Source organism: Danio rerio, chromosome 19 (genome assembly GCF_052040795.2).
Source record: "Danio rerio strain M-AB ecotype USA chromosome 19, GRCz13ab, whole genome shotgun sequence".
NCBI classification, from domain to species: domain Eukaryota; kingdom Metazoa; phylum Chordata; class Actinopteri; order Cypriniformes; family Danionidae; genus Danio; species Danio rerio.
In genome coordinates this window covers 30,205-45,000 of record NC_141039.2, presented here as the reverse complement: position 1 = coordinate 45,000, position 14,796 = coordinate 30,205, and the positions used below count along the sequence as shown (strand labels likewise).

The following is a 14,796-nucleotide window of genomic DNA, read 5'->3' as shown; positions in this document are numbered from 1 at the left end:
TGTGTGTGTGTGTGTGTGTTAGAGAGTGTGTCTGTGTGGATGCTCCTGGTGCTGCTGAATGGCACAGATGAAGAATAAGGTGTGTGTGTGTGTGTGTGTGTGTGTGTGTTCTCTCTCTCTCTCAGCTCCGGGTCAGATGAAGAATAAGGAACGCTCGTCTCCGCGCAGCTCTCGATACGAGGACTCGGACCGGCGCAGACGCTCGCGCAGCCGCAGCTACGACAGACGCCGCTCCCGCAGCCCGTCATACGACAGGCGCCGCCGCCGCTCCGACAGCCCGCGAGAGTGAGTGTGTGTGTGTGTGTGTGAGTTACCCATGATGCTCCAGTGCTGTGGGCGGAGCCTCACACTCACCTTGTGTTCTCTGTCCGCAGGTCCAGAGGAAGAACACACAGCAGACGCAGCCGAGAGCATGACAGGTACACACACACATTGTGTGGGTTAAGGCTGATTTATACTTCTGTGTCAAACGCTGGCGTATGCTACGGTGCTGACGCATAGCCCTTCGCCGTGGCCATCGCCGTCACTGACGTGCCCCTCTCAAAAAATGTAACTACACGTCGCAACGACGCAAAGCGTAAGCTCTGTGATAGGTTGGCTTGGTATCGCTGACGAGTCTGGGCGGGACCGAGAGCCGCGCGAATGGCGCGAGCGAGTGTTTACAAGTGTGGAGTCCCGTGAAGGAGCTCCGGATGGAAAGTTTTGTTTTGTATTCACCTCATAGTTAAAGTTGTTGCACTTCCGCCGGTTCCTGCCTCAAAATGAGCGAGTTTGAGCCACTTGTACATCCCGGAAGTGTTCAGGAAAAGCAAAAAAGCAGCGAAGAAACTCGACACAGAGGAACATTTACACCTCACTGCCCACTAGTGCTTCAGAAGTGTTAATGCAGACCGACAGAGACAGCAGCAGAAGTGTAAATGCACAGCTACGTGCGTTGCCTGCGCCGTGGGTTACGCCGGTCACCTGACGCAGAAGTATAAACCAGGCTTTAGGGTTAGGGATATTGAATTCATCTCGTTGTTTTTATCTAATGACTCTTCTGTCTTTGGAATCGCTTGTTCTCTGGTAACTCTGTTTTGGCTGAGTGCAAAGATAAGCTAATATATTAATTAATGTGACATACACTGATTCTGCACAGTGACTGATTGCTGTCTTTATCATATAAATGTATTGTCCGTTATACTGTTATAATGGCCATTATTGATTATTAAAACTGATATTCTGGAGGGTTATGGAGGCAGTTATAGTTAATCCCTGTTTTGTTATAAATATGCAGAGTGAAGATGACGCTCATATAAATATGCCGCTACACCAGGCTGTGTGGTGTCTTAATCATAATATCAAAATGAAACAAATTTGACTTGTATTATGTTTTGATTGTTTAGATAGTGAAACAGCGAGCAGGATGAGGAGAAAGAGGTTATAAAGTGCTCGGTTCCCTTTGAAGATTTACCCATGCATCAGCAGTTTGTGTTATGTTTATTGTTGAATATAGGCTGAGTGAATAGTGTGTTGAATAAGCTAAATTGGCTGTAGTGTATGAGTGTGTGTGTGTGTGCGAATGAGCGTGTATGGGTGATTTCCAATACTGGGTTGTGGCTGGAAGAGCATCTGCTGCATAAAACATGCTGGAATAGTTGGCAGTTCATTCCACTGCGGCAACCCCTGATAAATAAGGGACTAATGTGAAGGAAAATAGATAAATGAATAGTGTATTTTTTAGAACTCAACAAATGTCTTTATGGACAGAATAGAGAGATTAAAGTTTGTATTTATTAATTTATTTCATATATTTGGCTTTTGTGTTTTATAAAATATGAATGGATAAAAATGTTGGACGTGCACAGACAGACAGCATTTTGATTGAATGTTGTGGGCCGCTCTGGCCCAAAATGCCAGGGCCGGTTTTTTCCCCCAGTCCAGCCCTGCTAGAGATCAACACTGCACAGGTAAACTGAGCTAGCGTGTTGTCATGGTTACGGTGAGTCGCTAGCGTTACACACAGACCTGCAGACGCACTGAGCCCAGTAGCCAATCCCAGGCCTTTCTGGTGAGCGTGTGATTGCAGGAGCCAATCAGAACAGCTGTAAGTGTTGGCGGGCTGATGTGTGAGCTGCATCATGAGTGTGTGGAGCAATCCTTCACGAGCGCTCGACTGTAGATGCAGATCTCTCTTATTTAGATCTTAGTTTTAGTGTTGATTCATCCCAGAGCCCTCATCCCCCCTCATCCCACAGCCCCCTCGACCGCCTCACTCCGCTTCATTATTCTGTACTGCCCTAACCGTCCTGCGTGTGTGTGCGTGTGTGTGCGTGTGTGTGTGTGCGTGTGTGTGTGTGTGTGTCAGATGGGTGGGTCAGGTATGGGATGATGTTAGTGAGGGGTCAGTGTTCTTTAATGCAGGTTTACCAGCAGGTTTACCCCCCCCCCCCCCACACACACACACACACACACACACACACTGCTGCTGGCTCACTTGAGCTGAGTGTGTTTCTGCTGGCAGACGTGTCTGATGGGGACTGAGCAGCTATAAAACACTCAATCAGGACACACATCATGCAGTGTGTGTGCGGTCGGTCTTGTTCTGATGACTGTATGTGTGTGTTTTGTTTACTGATGAGTGTGTGTGTGTGTGTTGTGTGTCATGATGATGATAATGATGGTGTGTGTGTGTTGTGTGTGCAGGCACCGGGGGTCTACACGTGACCACCATCGCTCCCGAACTGATGCCGCGTCCCGCAGCCGCAGCCCGTCCCGCTCCAGAGCCCGCGGGGGCCGGCGGGAGTCAGACGGGGCCCGCTCACACACACACTCTGCCAGCCCACAGCAGAACCACAGCACAGCAGAGAACAAGCACAGCGCAGGGGACGACACACACATACACACACGCTCTGCATCTCGCTCGCGCTCGCGCTCCCGCTCCTGGGCCGGACGCAAATCCTGGGGCCACTGAAGCCGGAGCCGGAGCCGCGCTCGCCAGGACAGTCCAGCCGTCTGATGGGTTATTTTATAAGGGAATCGAGAGTTTTCTAGCGCTCATGAAGATGTGTGTGTGCGTGTGTGTGTGTGTGTGCCTGCGTGCGTGCATGTGTGTGTGCGTCTGCGTGTGCGTGTGTGTTTACCAGCGCAGCTCTGCTGAACGAGCGATGGACAGACCTTTTCTTATGTTTTAGTGTGTCGCGGAGCGTCTTCATGTGTTTTATTGTGAACTCTGCTCGTCTGTTTCTCACCTCAGAATCAAATAAATTTCATTTCCAGAGTTTCTCTCTTCAGTCCTCACTGTACTCTAGCCTAGTGTAGTCTCTGATATTAGCATGCGGCGACTCTCTCTCTCGCTCTCTCTCTCTTTCTCTCTCTCTCTCTCTCTCTCGCTCTCTCTCTCTCTCTTTCTCTCTCTCTTTCTCTCTCTCTCGCTCTCTCTCTCTCTCTCTCTCTTTCTCTCTCTCTCGCTCTCTCTCTCTCTCTCTCTCTCGCTCTCTCTCTCGCTCTCTCTCTCTCTCTCTCTCTCTCTCTCTCTCTCTCTCTCTCTCTCTCTCTCGCTCTCTCTCTCTCTCTCTCTCTCTCTCTCTCTCTCTCTCTCTCTCTCTCTCTCTCTCTCTCTCTCTCTCTCTCTCTCTCTCTCTCTCTCTCTCTCTCTCTCTCTCTCTCTCTCTCTCTCTCTCTCTCTCTCTCTCTCTCTCTTTCTCTCTCTCTTTCTCTCTCTCTCTCTCTCTCTCTCATTTAAAAACTCTGATTCTTATTAAATCGTCTGGATTAAACATTGTGATCAGGTGCTGTCAGTCTGCAGCTGCGCATGCGTGTGCGTGTGTGTGTGTGTGTTCTCTCCAGCTACTGCGTTGCCAGGTCCTCCATGTTTGCGTGTCAGAACAGCTGCGCACATCAGCACCAAATCAATACGTTTACTCGCATCCCACAATCCACTGCTTCACAACACTCTGATTGGCTGAAGACCCCAAGGCCCCGCCCACTCAAACTGTCCATCGATTCCTCAAACATCGAGCGAGTGCAGCTGGAGGCAGAATCTTGATTGGGTTCAGAGAGAGCAGTTCATGTATGAAATCGGACGTGACCGATTGATCATTAATGAGGATAATAAGAATCGACAGATGACGAACTGCAGGAGTCCTCCACCACTGAGTGTGTGTGTGTGTGTGTGTGTGTGTGTGTTCTGCTGCAGCGCATCAGATTTATTTGATAGCTGATCTTCCAGATGACCTGAGGGCTCACACACACACACGCACGCACAGACATTACACCCAGCAAACTCGCACAGTATACACACGCGCGCACACACACACACACACACACACACACACACACACACACACACACACCTCATTGATTGTTTCTGCTTCAGTATAAAGAGCGCAGCGACCTAGTTTCCTCTCCCAGTGTCGCTGGACGTGGAGCTCTGTGGTGTCTGCCCTCGCCGGGCTCGGTTCAGTGTGTTCCCGCAGTGCCGAGTGTGTGTTGAGTTCTGCAGTGTTTCAGCGCAGTTCAATCATGGCTGCAGTGTTTCCCCGCAGCTCTCCAACCCTCGGCTGGACCAGGCTTGATCTCAGGGGTCCTCCGGCGTGAGGATGGGGGACTGGAACTTCCTGGGGGGGATTCTGGAGGAGGTGCACATCCACTCCACTATGGTGGGAAAGATCTGGCTCACCATCCTCTTCATCTTCCGCATGCTGGTGCTGGGCGTTGCGGCGGAGGACGTGTGGAACGATGAGCAGTCCGACTTCATCTGCAACACTGAGCAGCCCGGCTGCCGCAACGTCTGCTATGACCAGGCCTTCCCAGTGTCCCTGATCCGCTACTGGGTGCTGCAGGTTATCTTCGTGTCCTCACCCTCGCTGGTCTACATGGGCCATGCCATCTACAAGCTGCGCGCCCTGGAGAAGCAGCGCCACTGCCAGCGTGTGACCCTGCGGCGGGAGCTGGAGACGGTGGAGCCGGAGCTGATGGAGACGCGGCGGCGCATCGAACGGGAGCTGCGGCAGCTGGAGCAGGGCAAGCTGAACAAGGCTCCGCTGCGGGGCTCGCTGCTGCGCACATACCTGGCCCACGTGCTGACCCGCTGCGTGCTGGAGGTCTGCTTCATGATGTGCCAGTATCTGCTATATGGACACCGGCTGCAGCCGCTCTACAAGTGCGACCGGCAGCCGTGCCCAAACGTGGTGGACTGCTTTGTGTCTCGGCCCACGGAGAAAAGCCTGTTCATGGTGTTCATGCAGGGCATCGCGGCGGTGTCGCTGTTCCTGAGCCTGCTGGAGCTCCTGCATCTGGCCTATAAGAAGCTGAAAAAGGGGCTGCGGGACCACTGCCCTGCCCTCAGAGACGGGCCAGCAGACTCCAGTGCCCCCAATAGGAACTCTGTGGGACAGCAGGCTCGCAAGGCCACCATGCCCATGGCACTCAGTGGGTACACCGCACTGCTGGAGAAACAGGGCAATGGCCCCACGTACCCCTCGCTCATTCACCCGCTGTCTGCCTTTGTGCCGATCCAGGGCCCGTCAGCACCAGACATGGAAAACCGGGATGCCCTGCGCAGCCCGCTGGAACACAACAGCTCCAACAACACCAGCAGCGGGTCCCGGTCTCCATTGGTGCAGGAGCGTGGTCCAGCTGCGTCCCCCAGCGACTCCCACACGCTCCCTCAGACAGACTCCTTGCCCCTGATGGCCACACTCCCCCTGACGGACTCCCTGCCCCAGATGGATGTGTTCCCCTTGAGGGATGCAAGCTCTTGTCCGGCTGTCCTGCACAAGCAGCGGCGGGTCAGTCCGCCCTGGAACTGCAGCACTGTGATGGAGAGCACCGGCTCGGACAGCGGAGACTCCAGCAGTGGTGGGCTCAGTCAGGGAAGGAGGACTCGCTGTGGCCGGTCCGTGTCCCGCTCAGACCTGCGGCTCACGCCGGACTCACAGCCTCACTGTGCTGCAGAAAGCCCCTCACTCTCACCCCAGCGGCAGCGGCCAGCGATAGGCAGCAGCAGACGGGCAGACCTGCAGATCTGAGGCTGCAGGACAGTAATCACGGCTCATTCTGCCGCTCCAGACCTGTTCTCTGTGGAACTCTGAAGATGCTGTGAGGAAAGCAAGTTTGAGGAAACCTTTGATTCTCTGTAGTCTGCAGAGCTGGCCAGCGGGAGGAGATGATGACAGGACGATGCTGGACCGTGAACGCGCTGTGCTTGAAGTGTTGTTCCTGCTTGAACATGGAGCTGCTCTGTTGCTCTAGCACAGACGGGTTTCAGTTTTGACCTTTTCATTGCAGATTTTGCCCAAACAGAAAGCGAGAAACTCTTCTCAGACACATTTTTAATAAATAAATTAAACTGATTCTCAATATCTGTAAATGGCTGAGCGGACTCTGTCTGGGTTTGTGAAGGTGGTGTTCCGGCTCGTGTCCCACACTGCACTCAGACTGAAAGGCTTTAAATGTTCTGGCGGGTCACGACTCAGTCTGATTTCCACACTGATCTCACATGTAGAGCTCCGCTGCAGGAGGTGCTGGTCTTCAGACGCCTGTGCTGTTGTGCTGGTTGAAAGTGTCTTGACAGTCCTGATTAAAGATAATGATCTGAACGTGTTGACCTGTGTTTATTCTGGGGGAGGCAGAAGACTGAAACATGCTCTTCAGATTAAATATTGTCCGGCGATTATTCTGATCAGGAGCTCAAACTGTCTGTCAGCAAGTGTACGACTGTTCATGCAGATCTGCAGTTTGCATGCGCACAGGAGAGACGGCGCTACACACATGCGCAGTCAACACTGGTTAAACTCCTGAAGCTGCTCTTATATTCACATTGGGTGATTATTGATCAGTGACGCTCTCTGTATTGTTCACCGCTACTCTGCTCTGAAACAGCATGTCAGTGTGGCTCCATCATCAGTGTAATTCCTGCACAGCGCCGGCTGAGCACTCAGCATACAGTAGTGGCTCTAGGTCAGCGAGTGAGAGCAGCGGTCCGGCATGTATGAAGTATAGCACTGTGTATAGCTGCTGCACCGCTGAGACGTGCTGATACAACACCGGACCTCATTGAGAACTGTAGTATAATAAAGTACTGTAGAGTTCTCTAGCTGGTGAATGGCATGATGGCGGGTCTGTCATCTTCACAGTGTATGTGATGTCAGGAGGCGTGGCTGTGGACGGCAGGGGAGGGGCTGTTCTCAAAGCTATTATGCCAGGGGTGTCAAACTCAATTCCTGGAGGGCCGAAGACCTGCACAGTTTAGTTCCAACCCTGCTCCAACACACTTACCTGTAGGTTTCAAACAAGCCTGAAGGACTCAATTAGTTTGATCAGGTGTGTTTAATTAGGGTTGGAACTAAACTGCAGAGCTGCGGCTCTTTTGGAGCTGAGTTTGACACCTGTATATTCTGCTAACACATAGCTTTAGCAGATCACCTGCAGCACAATAAGATGCATCACAGCTGTTTAACATGAGCAGAGGCTGAACACGGCGTCTGGAGACGGTAAAGCTCATCTACACGTGTCGGTGCTCAGAGCAGATCCTGCAGGCCTCTGTTCATTACTCAGGAGCTGCAATACGGTCATTACACCACACACACACACACACACACACACACACACACCGCTTACTCCGGCTGGAGAATACACACCACACACTAAAGACGTGCTGCTGTCCCTCTGCTTACTAGAGCACCTGACCAGAGACCGAGAGTGACATGGCATTAGCATGAACACACACACACACACACACCATCTCACCCGTTGATCATCATCACTCCTCTAGATGTGATGGTAAGAGCTCAGGAGTCTGCAGTGTGTGTGTGTTCTGGATGTGTTCAGGGGCGTTCAACTGAAGTACATGCGAGTATAGTTTGAAGAATCAGTAAAGAGGAACAGTGAAGTGCTCAACACACACACACACACACACACACACACACACACACACACACACACACAGCAGGATCATTGCAAAATAATATTTATTCAACATCAGACACAAAGCTGAACAGAAACAATCAACAGGTCTTCAACATCCTGTCACTAAACCAACACACACACACACTTTCTGCAGATCTGCTGGAGCTCCTCTACTCGACTGCTGCTGCTTCATCCTGTGGCGGCTCATACTGGAGCAGCTGTGGAGACACAAACACACACACACACACACACACACACACACACACACACACACCCACACGAGATTTGGCTAAGCTCATGTTTAGCAGAGTAATGTGTGAGGGAGCCACTGTGTGTGTGTGTGTGTGTGTGTGTGTGAGAGAGAGAGAGAGACAGAGTACACAAGCACACCTGTCTGTTTGTGAGTGAGCATGTGTGTGTAAGAAAGCTAGCATACCTGTGTAAGAGTGAGTGTGTGTGTGTGTGTGTGTGCGCTCACCCTGCTCTTCAGCTCCTGGTTCTCCTCCATCAGCTGCTGGTGTTTCTGCTGCAGTGTGTTCAGCTCCTCCCGCAGACTCTCCGCATCCTCCGCCTCCACTCCCGAAACCCCCAGATGATGCTTGATGAAGCTGAAGCGGCTCGTTAAGGTTGGGTTAGTTAAGATAGGAGGAGGCTAGTTTGGGCTATTCTATCTCTTACAGCAGCGCTCATGAATTTGAATAAAACATTGATATTATTCACAAAGATGAGCACAAACTCAGCAGACAGCGGGAAACATGGCGGGGTGAGGGTGTGTGTGAGGATACTCCAAGGCATTGTTGGGCTTCTCCGTTTCCTCGTACAGCGCCACTAAGACTGAAACGCAGACATCAGATTAAACACACACTGAGGAATGATATTCATCATCATCATCACAGGCTGAAACTGCCTGGACTCACCGTTGGTCAGGCTGTCGAGGACTCCAGCTTTCTCCAGATATCTCCTGAACTGCTCACGCTTCGACTCGGATGCCTGAAACAGAAGAGAAACACACATTACAGAAACAGTTCATCAGGCGGTGTTGTCTACAGCAGAGTGAGCTACACACACACACACACACACACACACACACCGCTGGAGCTCTCCACACTCATCATTACAGCTCCAGCTGAAGCTCATCAGCTCAGAGAAGACGCTTCGCTCCAGACACCACACACAAACACGCATATAAACACACATATAAACACACAAACACACATAAACACACAAACACGCATATAAACACACGGGCAGCGCGTTTCTTTAGCGCTGGTTTAACACTGGTCTGCGTGTGGACCGTCGCCTGAGGCAGACAGGAATGAAGGAACCTTCAGCGCGGGTCTTCAGCTCCTCTGACTGAGCTCAGCTGCGGACGCCTCTCAGCGCTCTCCGTTTCCGGTCTCATTAAACGGCGTGTCTAAGCTCGACTTTCAGCGGTTAGCTTGTTTGTGTTTGTGTGTGTGTTTGTTTGTTTGTTGTTTACTCACTCTGTAATGCGCCATCGCGGACGACAGACACCAAATGTTTGACTCGCTGATAGACTCTCGCGTGCACATGCGCAGAGAAAAGACGGAACAAACACACACACACACCGTCACCCAGGCAACGCTTAAAGGGGCGGCAGCGACATCCATAGATATATACACTAGATATCGCATAGGGACCCTGAGCATGCGTCAATAGTGCCGCCACATTGGTACAGTGCTCCCAGGACAATGTCATTCAAGACAGTGTTATTACGTGAAGATGCGGGACTTTAGCGCTGTCTACGGGTGTAGTAACGAGCAAACAAAGAAAACAAAGCACAAAGGCAGAACATTCCATAGGTAAGATTAAGTTTTTTACGTTTTTGCATGTTCTGAACTTTTGTGCTAAACAGGTAACGTTATTGATGATAATACAGTCACTACTGCATTCACCTTACGGCAAAGCAGCTCCAACTCGCACTAAACACTCGGCTTATGCTAGTTTTGTTGAATAAAATCAGCAAACAATGCAAAAGAAATATGACAACGACATGCTGCTCTGCCAGAAACATGTATTACTGTCGGCAAGTGAACGAGTCGCTCACCCTCACACCACACCACGACACGACACAACACAACACAACACACAACACGACACACCACAACACGACACACCACACCACAACACGACACAACACGACACACAACAACACGACACACCACAACACGACACAACACGACACACCACAACACGACACACCACAACACGACACACCACAACATGACACACAACAACACGACACACAACAACACGACACACAACAACACGACACACCACAACACGACACAACATGACACACCACAACACGACACACAACAACACGACACACAACAACACGACACACCACAACATGACACAACATGACACACCACAACACGACACACAACAACACGACACACAACAACACGACACACCACAACATGACACACCACAACATGACACACCACAACACGACACACAACAACACGACACACAACAACACGACACACCACAACATGACACACCACAACATGACACACCACAACACGACACACCACAACACGACACACCACAACACGACACACCACAACATGACACACCACAACACGACACACCACAACACGACACACCACAACATGACACACCACAACATGACACACCACAACACGACACACAACAACACGACACACAACAACACGACACACCACAACACGACACACAACAACACGACACACCACAACACGACACACCACAACATGACACACCACAACATGACACACAACAACACGACACACAACAACACGACACACAACAACACGACACACAACAACACGACACACCACAACACGACACAACATGACACACCACAACACAACACACAACAACACGACACACAACAACACGACACAACATGACACAACACAACACACAACAACACAACACACAACAACACGACACACCACAACACGACACACCACAACACAACACGACACAACACGACACACCACAACACAACACACCACAACACGACACACCACAACACGACACACCACAACATGACACACCACAACACGACACACAACAACACGACACACAACAACACGACACACCACAACATGACACACCACAACACGACACACAACAACACGACACACAACAACACGACACTGCTGTTATTGTCGGTTCACTGCAGTAGCGGTGTTTCTGAAGTCATTTATCAGTGTGTGTTCAACTCTGTGTGTGTTTGACTCTGTGTGTGTTTGACTCTGTGTGTGTTTGACTCTGTGTGTGTTTGTCTCAGTGTGTGTTCCACTCTGTGTGTGTTTGTTTCGGTGTGTGTTTGACTCTGTGTGTGTTCGTCTCGGTGTGTGTTTGACTCTGTGTGTGTTCGTCTCGGTGTGTGTTTGTTTCGGTGTGTGTTCGTCTCGGTGTGTGTTTGACTCAGTGTAACAGGCTTGGAGCATGTAGAGTATAGAGCTCTGTGTGTGTGTGTGTGTGTGTGTGTGAGGCTGTACTGCTTCATCTGTTCAGGCTCAGTTCGTCGTCAGCGGTGACCGCATGCAGCCCAAAGCGAGCAGCAGTATGAGAGTTCCGCTAGTGCTAACGCTCTGCTCTTCGCTAACGCTAGCGTCTTCTCTCCGCAGGTCATGCAGTCGCTGCGCTTCGCTCTGCAGCCGGCGGTGGAGGAGCTGTGTGTGGACTGGAGGCTGTCTCCGCTCGTCCGCTCGCTGTTCCAGGGTCAGAGGCGCTGCTGAGGGGGCAGGTGAGGGTCACAGTCACTCTGAGTCTGGGGTACGTCAGGCTAAAGGCACTGATCAGCTGACCATGAGCATCGCCACCGCCCGCTCAGCCTTCACTCCAACAGCGCTCTGAGGTTCTGCTGGTCAACACTACAGAAGAGAGTTTGAAGAATGCTGGCGCCCGTCCACATGATGCTGTGGAAGTGGATGGTGAACCAGCATTCTTCAAAACATCTCCCTCTGTGTGCAGCAGACACACACGCACACACACACACACACACACACACACACACACAGCACTCTGAGATGAGCTGTCCTATTACTGTGTGAGCGTGTGTGTGTGCTTATGTGTGTAAGTAAGTGAGTGTGTGTGTGTGTGTGTGTGCAGGATGCATGTGTGTGTGTGTGTGTGTGTGTGTGAGTGTGTGTGTGTGTGTGTGTGTGTGTGCATGATGCATGTGTGTGTGTGTGTGTGTGTGTGCTTATGTGTGTAAGTGAGTGTGTGTGTGTGTGTGTGCATGATGCATGTGTGTGTGTGTGTGTGTGTGTGTGTGTGCTTATGTGTGTAAGTGAGTGTGTGTGTGTGTGTGTGTGTGTGTGTGTGTGCATGATGCATGTGTGTGTGTGTAAGAGTGTGAGCACAGATGAAGCTCCAGTAAACTGCTTCAGTCCAGTTTTGCTCTTCATTTCATTGAGAGACACGAGAGCGCTGACCCTAACCTCAGACAGACAGACAGACGCCGCTCACTCCTCATGATGATGAAGATGATGAAGATGATGATCTCTGCATTCTGAATCTGATCTACCTCTCGTCACAGAGCTCAGTGGAGAGCAATATAGCTGTGATGATCAAATACAAGCTGAAGAACACACCGGTGACCAACCAGCTGCAGTTTACACTCACTCCAGCGGGAGACACTGGGTAACCACACACACACACACACACACACACACACACACACACACACACACACACACACACACACACACACACACACACACAGACACACACACAATTCCATCTTTTCTCACAGGTTACCTGCTGTCTGCGTAAACCTGTACTGAACTATTATCTGCAGAGTTGTTGAGACCAGTTTAAGCTCTTTTCTTTATTTTTCTTTAGTATTTTATTTGAACTAACAAAATCAAACTGGCCTGCTTTTCTGATGAATGAGGGAACATGCGCATCTGCAGTCATGTGTGAAGCCTGCGGCAGCGTCGGGTGTCTGTTACCCACTGAGTGTGTGTGTGTGTGTGTGTGTGTGTGTCTGTTTTATTTTCTGTAGCCATTTTTTTAAACCAAGCACACACACCGTATACTGAAAGCGTGATGTGTACCGAGCTGTGAGTGGACTGAACCGGTGCGCCCCAGGACTCCAGTAAGGGTGCTCAGTCCACCCCTGAGGTTCCAGCTTCCTCTGGCGCCGCTCTGCGATGGCTGCACAACATTGAAGCTTCACACCTTGAGTTCTGCTCATCCCCTTGTGGGTTCTCTTGACTGAAGCGCAGGCTGCAGATGCGCTGTTGGGTTTGGGGAACAGCTGTGTGTGAGGGCAGATGGTGAAGTTGTTCTTGCTCCATTAAACTTGATTTGAGGAAATAATAATGTCACAGCCTCACCTGTCTGCATGTCTTGAGCAGCACCGCGGAGCCTTCAGGATGCGGAAACACCAGAAACAACAGTTGAAATCTTCATCCAGAAGAAGTGAAGTAAAACAAAATCACAAGTGTTCTGGTATGATGGAAACACGAGTTTGGTTAACCTGTAATGATCAATAATAATGCAGGACTGTGCTGCTTAACATCCCTTTACATCACTCATCAAGTATTTATTGACATCTCATTAGCATAACGATCAGATGACGTGTGTGTATTTGCTGATTACAGTCCAATAAATCTAACACCCCAAGTTGTGTCACCTTCAACAACAAAACACTTTTTATTTAGTCAAAAATGTGCCAGAGGAAAATATCCTGAAAATGATGCGACTGAAACTGTCCTACACCACGCCCACCAAAAAGCTACCCTTGGTAGTGGAAACGCAAGCCTGATAAAGGTGACCCTTTCCGACCCGAACTGCTCTTCAGTGAGAGCCCATCTAACCTTTCATTCACTGGTCCTCACTGGTGGAGTGATCTCCCCATTCCCACACAGACGACAGATTCACTGGTATCCAGAAAACCACAACTAAACACCGCAGCATCTGTTCTGAGATCACCTGAACCCTGTTATATACCCCCCCCACTTCATCACACACACACACACACACACACACACACACACACACACACACACATACACACACTTCACCACACACCAACTCTAATACTGTAAAGTCCGAGTGTGCGTCTCTCAGGCTGGTTAGTTTGTAAAACGAGCAGTTCCCGTGTGTTTTGCCTCTTCTTGATAAATCATGGTGAAATGCCTCCTCCATTGTTTGTCGATTTAGACTAAAGTGTCTGTTAAATGTAAGTGTGTGTGTGTGTGTGTGTGTGTTCTGCTGATATGTGTTGATTAATAAACTGTCCTGTGTGCAGCTGGAGCGTGCGCTGACCCTGGAGACGCTGACGGACTGGACGCAGTCAGACATGATGGATGTGTTGGAGGTGGAGGTGTCTCTGCGGCTGCGGGTGGAGGAGTGACTGGAGCTGAAGATTTCAGTGGACTATGTGCGGGCGGAGAGCTGATGCTGTCCACGGTGGTGCACCAGTCCTTCCTGGAGGTGAACGAGGAGGGCACGGAGGCGGCGGCGGCCACGGCGGCGGTGATGATGACCCGCTGCCTGATGCGGGTTGAGCGCTTCTGTGCTGACCACCCATTCCTGATGCTCATCCGACACAACCCGACCGGCAGTCTGCTGTTTTACGGCCGCGTCTGCAATCCCTGAGTGCTATTAAAACACTGCAGTCCCCGAGCGCTAATAAAACACTCCAGTGAAGCTCTTGGTCGCTCTGTTCTGTCAGTGTGTCATCCTCATATTTCAACATGCCAAAGCAAAATAAGTCAAAAGCACATCTAATGTCCGTCTGTGACTGAGCGCTAAGCAGACCCAGAGTTCTCCAGTCCCTCTCATTCTGTATCCTCGGTGCAGGTCATCAGTCAGTGTGTGTGTGTGTGTGTGTGTGTTTGTGTTGGAGCTCATCTGTAGTCTGCAGTGTGTGTG

At 50.6% G+C, this 14,796-nt stretch overlaps 3 protein-coding genes across 10 annotated transcripts in view; 2 read left to right on the top strand and 1 right to left on the bottom strand.

Moving 5' to 3' along the window:
- The window catches only part of srsf10b (serine and arginine rich splicing factor 10b), a 4,868-nt gene extending 1,609 nt beyond the window's left edge, over window positions 1-3,259 (top strand). For both annotated transcript variants that reach the window (XM_087294092.2, NM_200533.2), the window contains 3 exon segments: window positions 126-285; window positions 375-419; window positions 2,686-3,259. In XM_087294092.2, the coding sequence (XP_087150218.1) occupies window positions 126-285; window positions 375-419; window positions 2,686-2,953 (473 nt within the window). In that variant the 3' untranslated portion in view covers window positions 2,954-3,259.
- Window positions 3,260-3,617: 358 nt separating this feature from the next.
- Window positions 3,618-14,571, top strand: gja9b (gap junction protein alpha 9b). Of its 7 annotated transcripts, none has more exons than XM_088651355.1 (4): window positions 3,618-8,943; window positions 11,538-11,656; window positions 12,452-12,555; window positions 14,083-14,571. In XM_088651355.1, the coding sequence occupies exon 1, from the start codon at window positions 4,581-4,583 to the stop codon at window positions 6,009-6,011; it is 1,431 nt and encodes a 476-aa protein (XP_088507481.1). In that variant the 5' UTR covers window positions 3,618-4,580; the 3' UTR covers window positions 6,012-8,943; window positions 11,538-11,656; window positions 12,452-12,555; window positions 14,083-14,571.
- Window positions 7,936-9,399, bottom strand: mycbp (MYC binding protein). The gene is given in 5 exon segments (NM_001040051.1): window positions 7,936-8,108; window positions 8,369-8,498; window positions 8,676-8,724; window positions 8,808-8,880; window positions 9,375-9,399. Coding segments are annotated over 5 exon segments (315 nt in total). The 5' UTR covers window positions 9,390-9,399; the 3' UTR covers window positions 7,936-8,060.
- Window positions 14,572-14,796: the final 225 nt, after the last annotated feature.

What these genes read in the sequence shown, in the direction of transcription:
- gja9b (XM_088651356.1), top strand. Translation starts at nt 4,581, where the DNA reads ATGGGGGACTGGAACTTCCTGGGGGGGATTCTGGAGGAGGTGCACATC.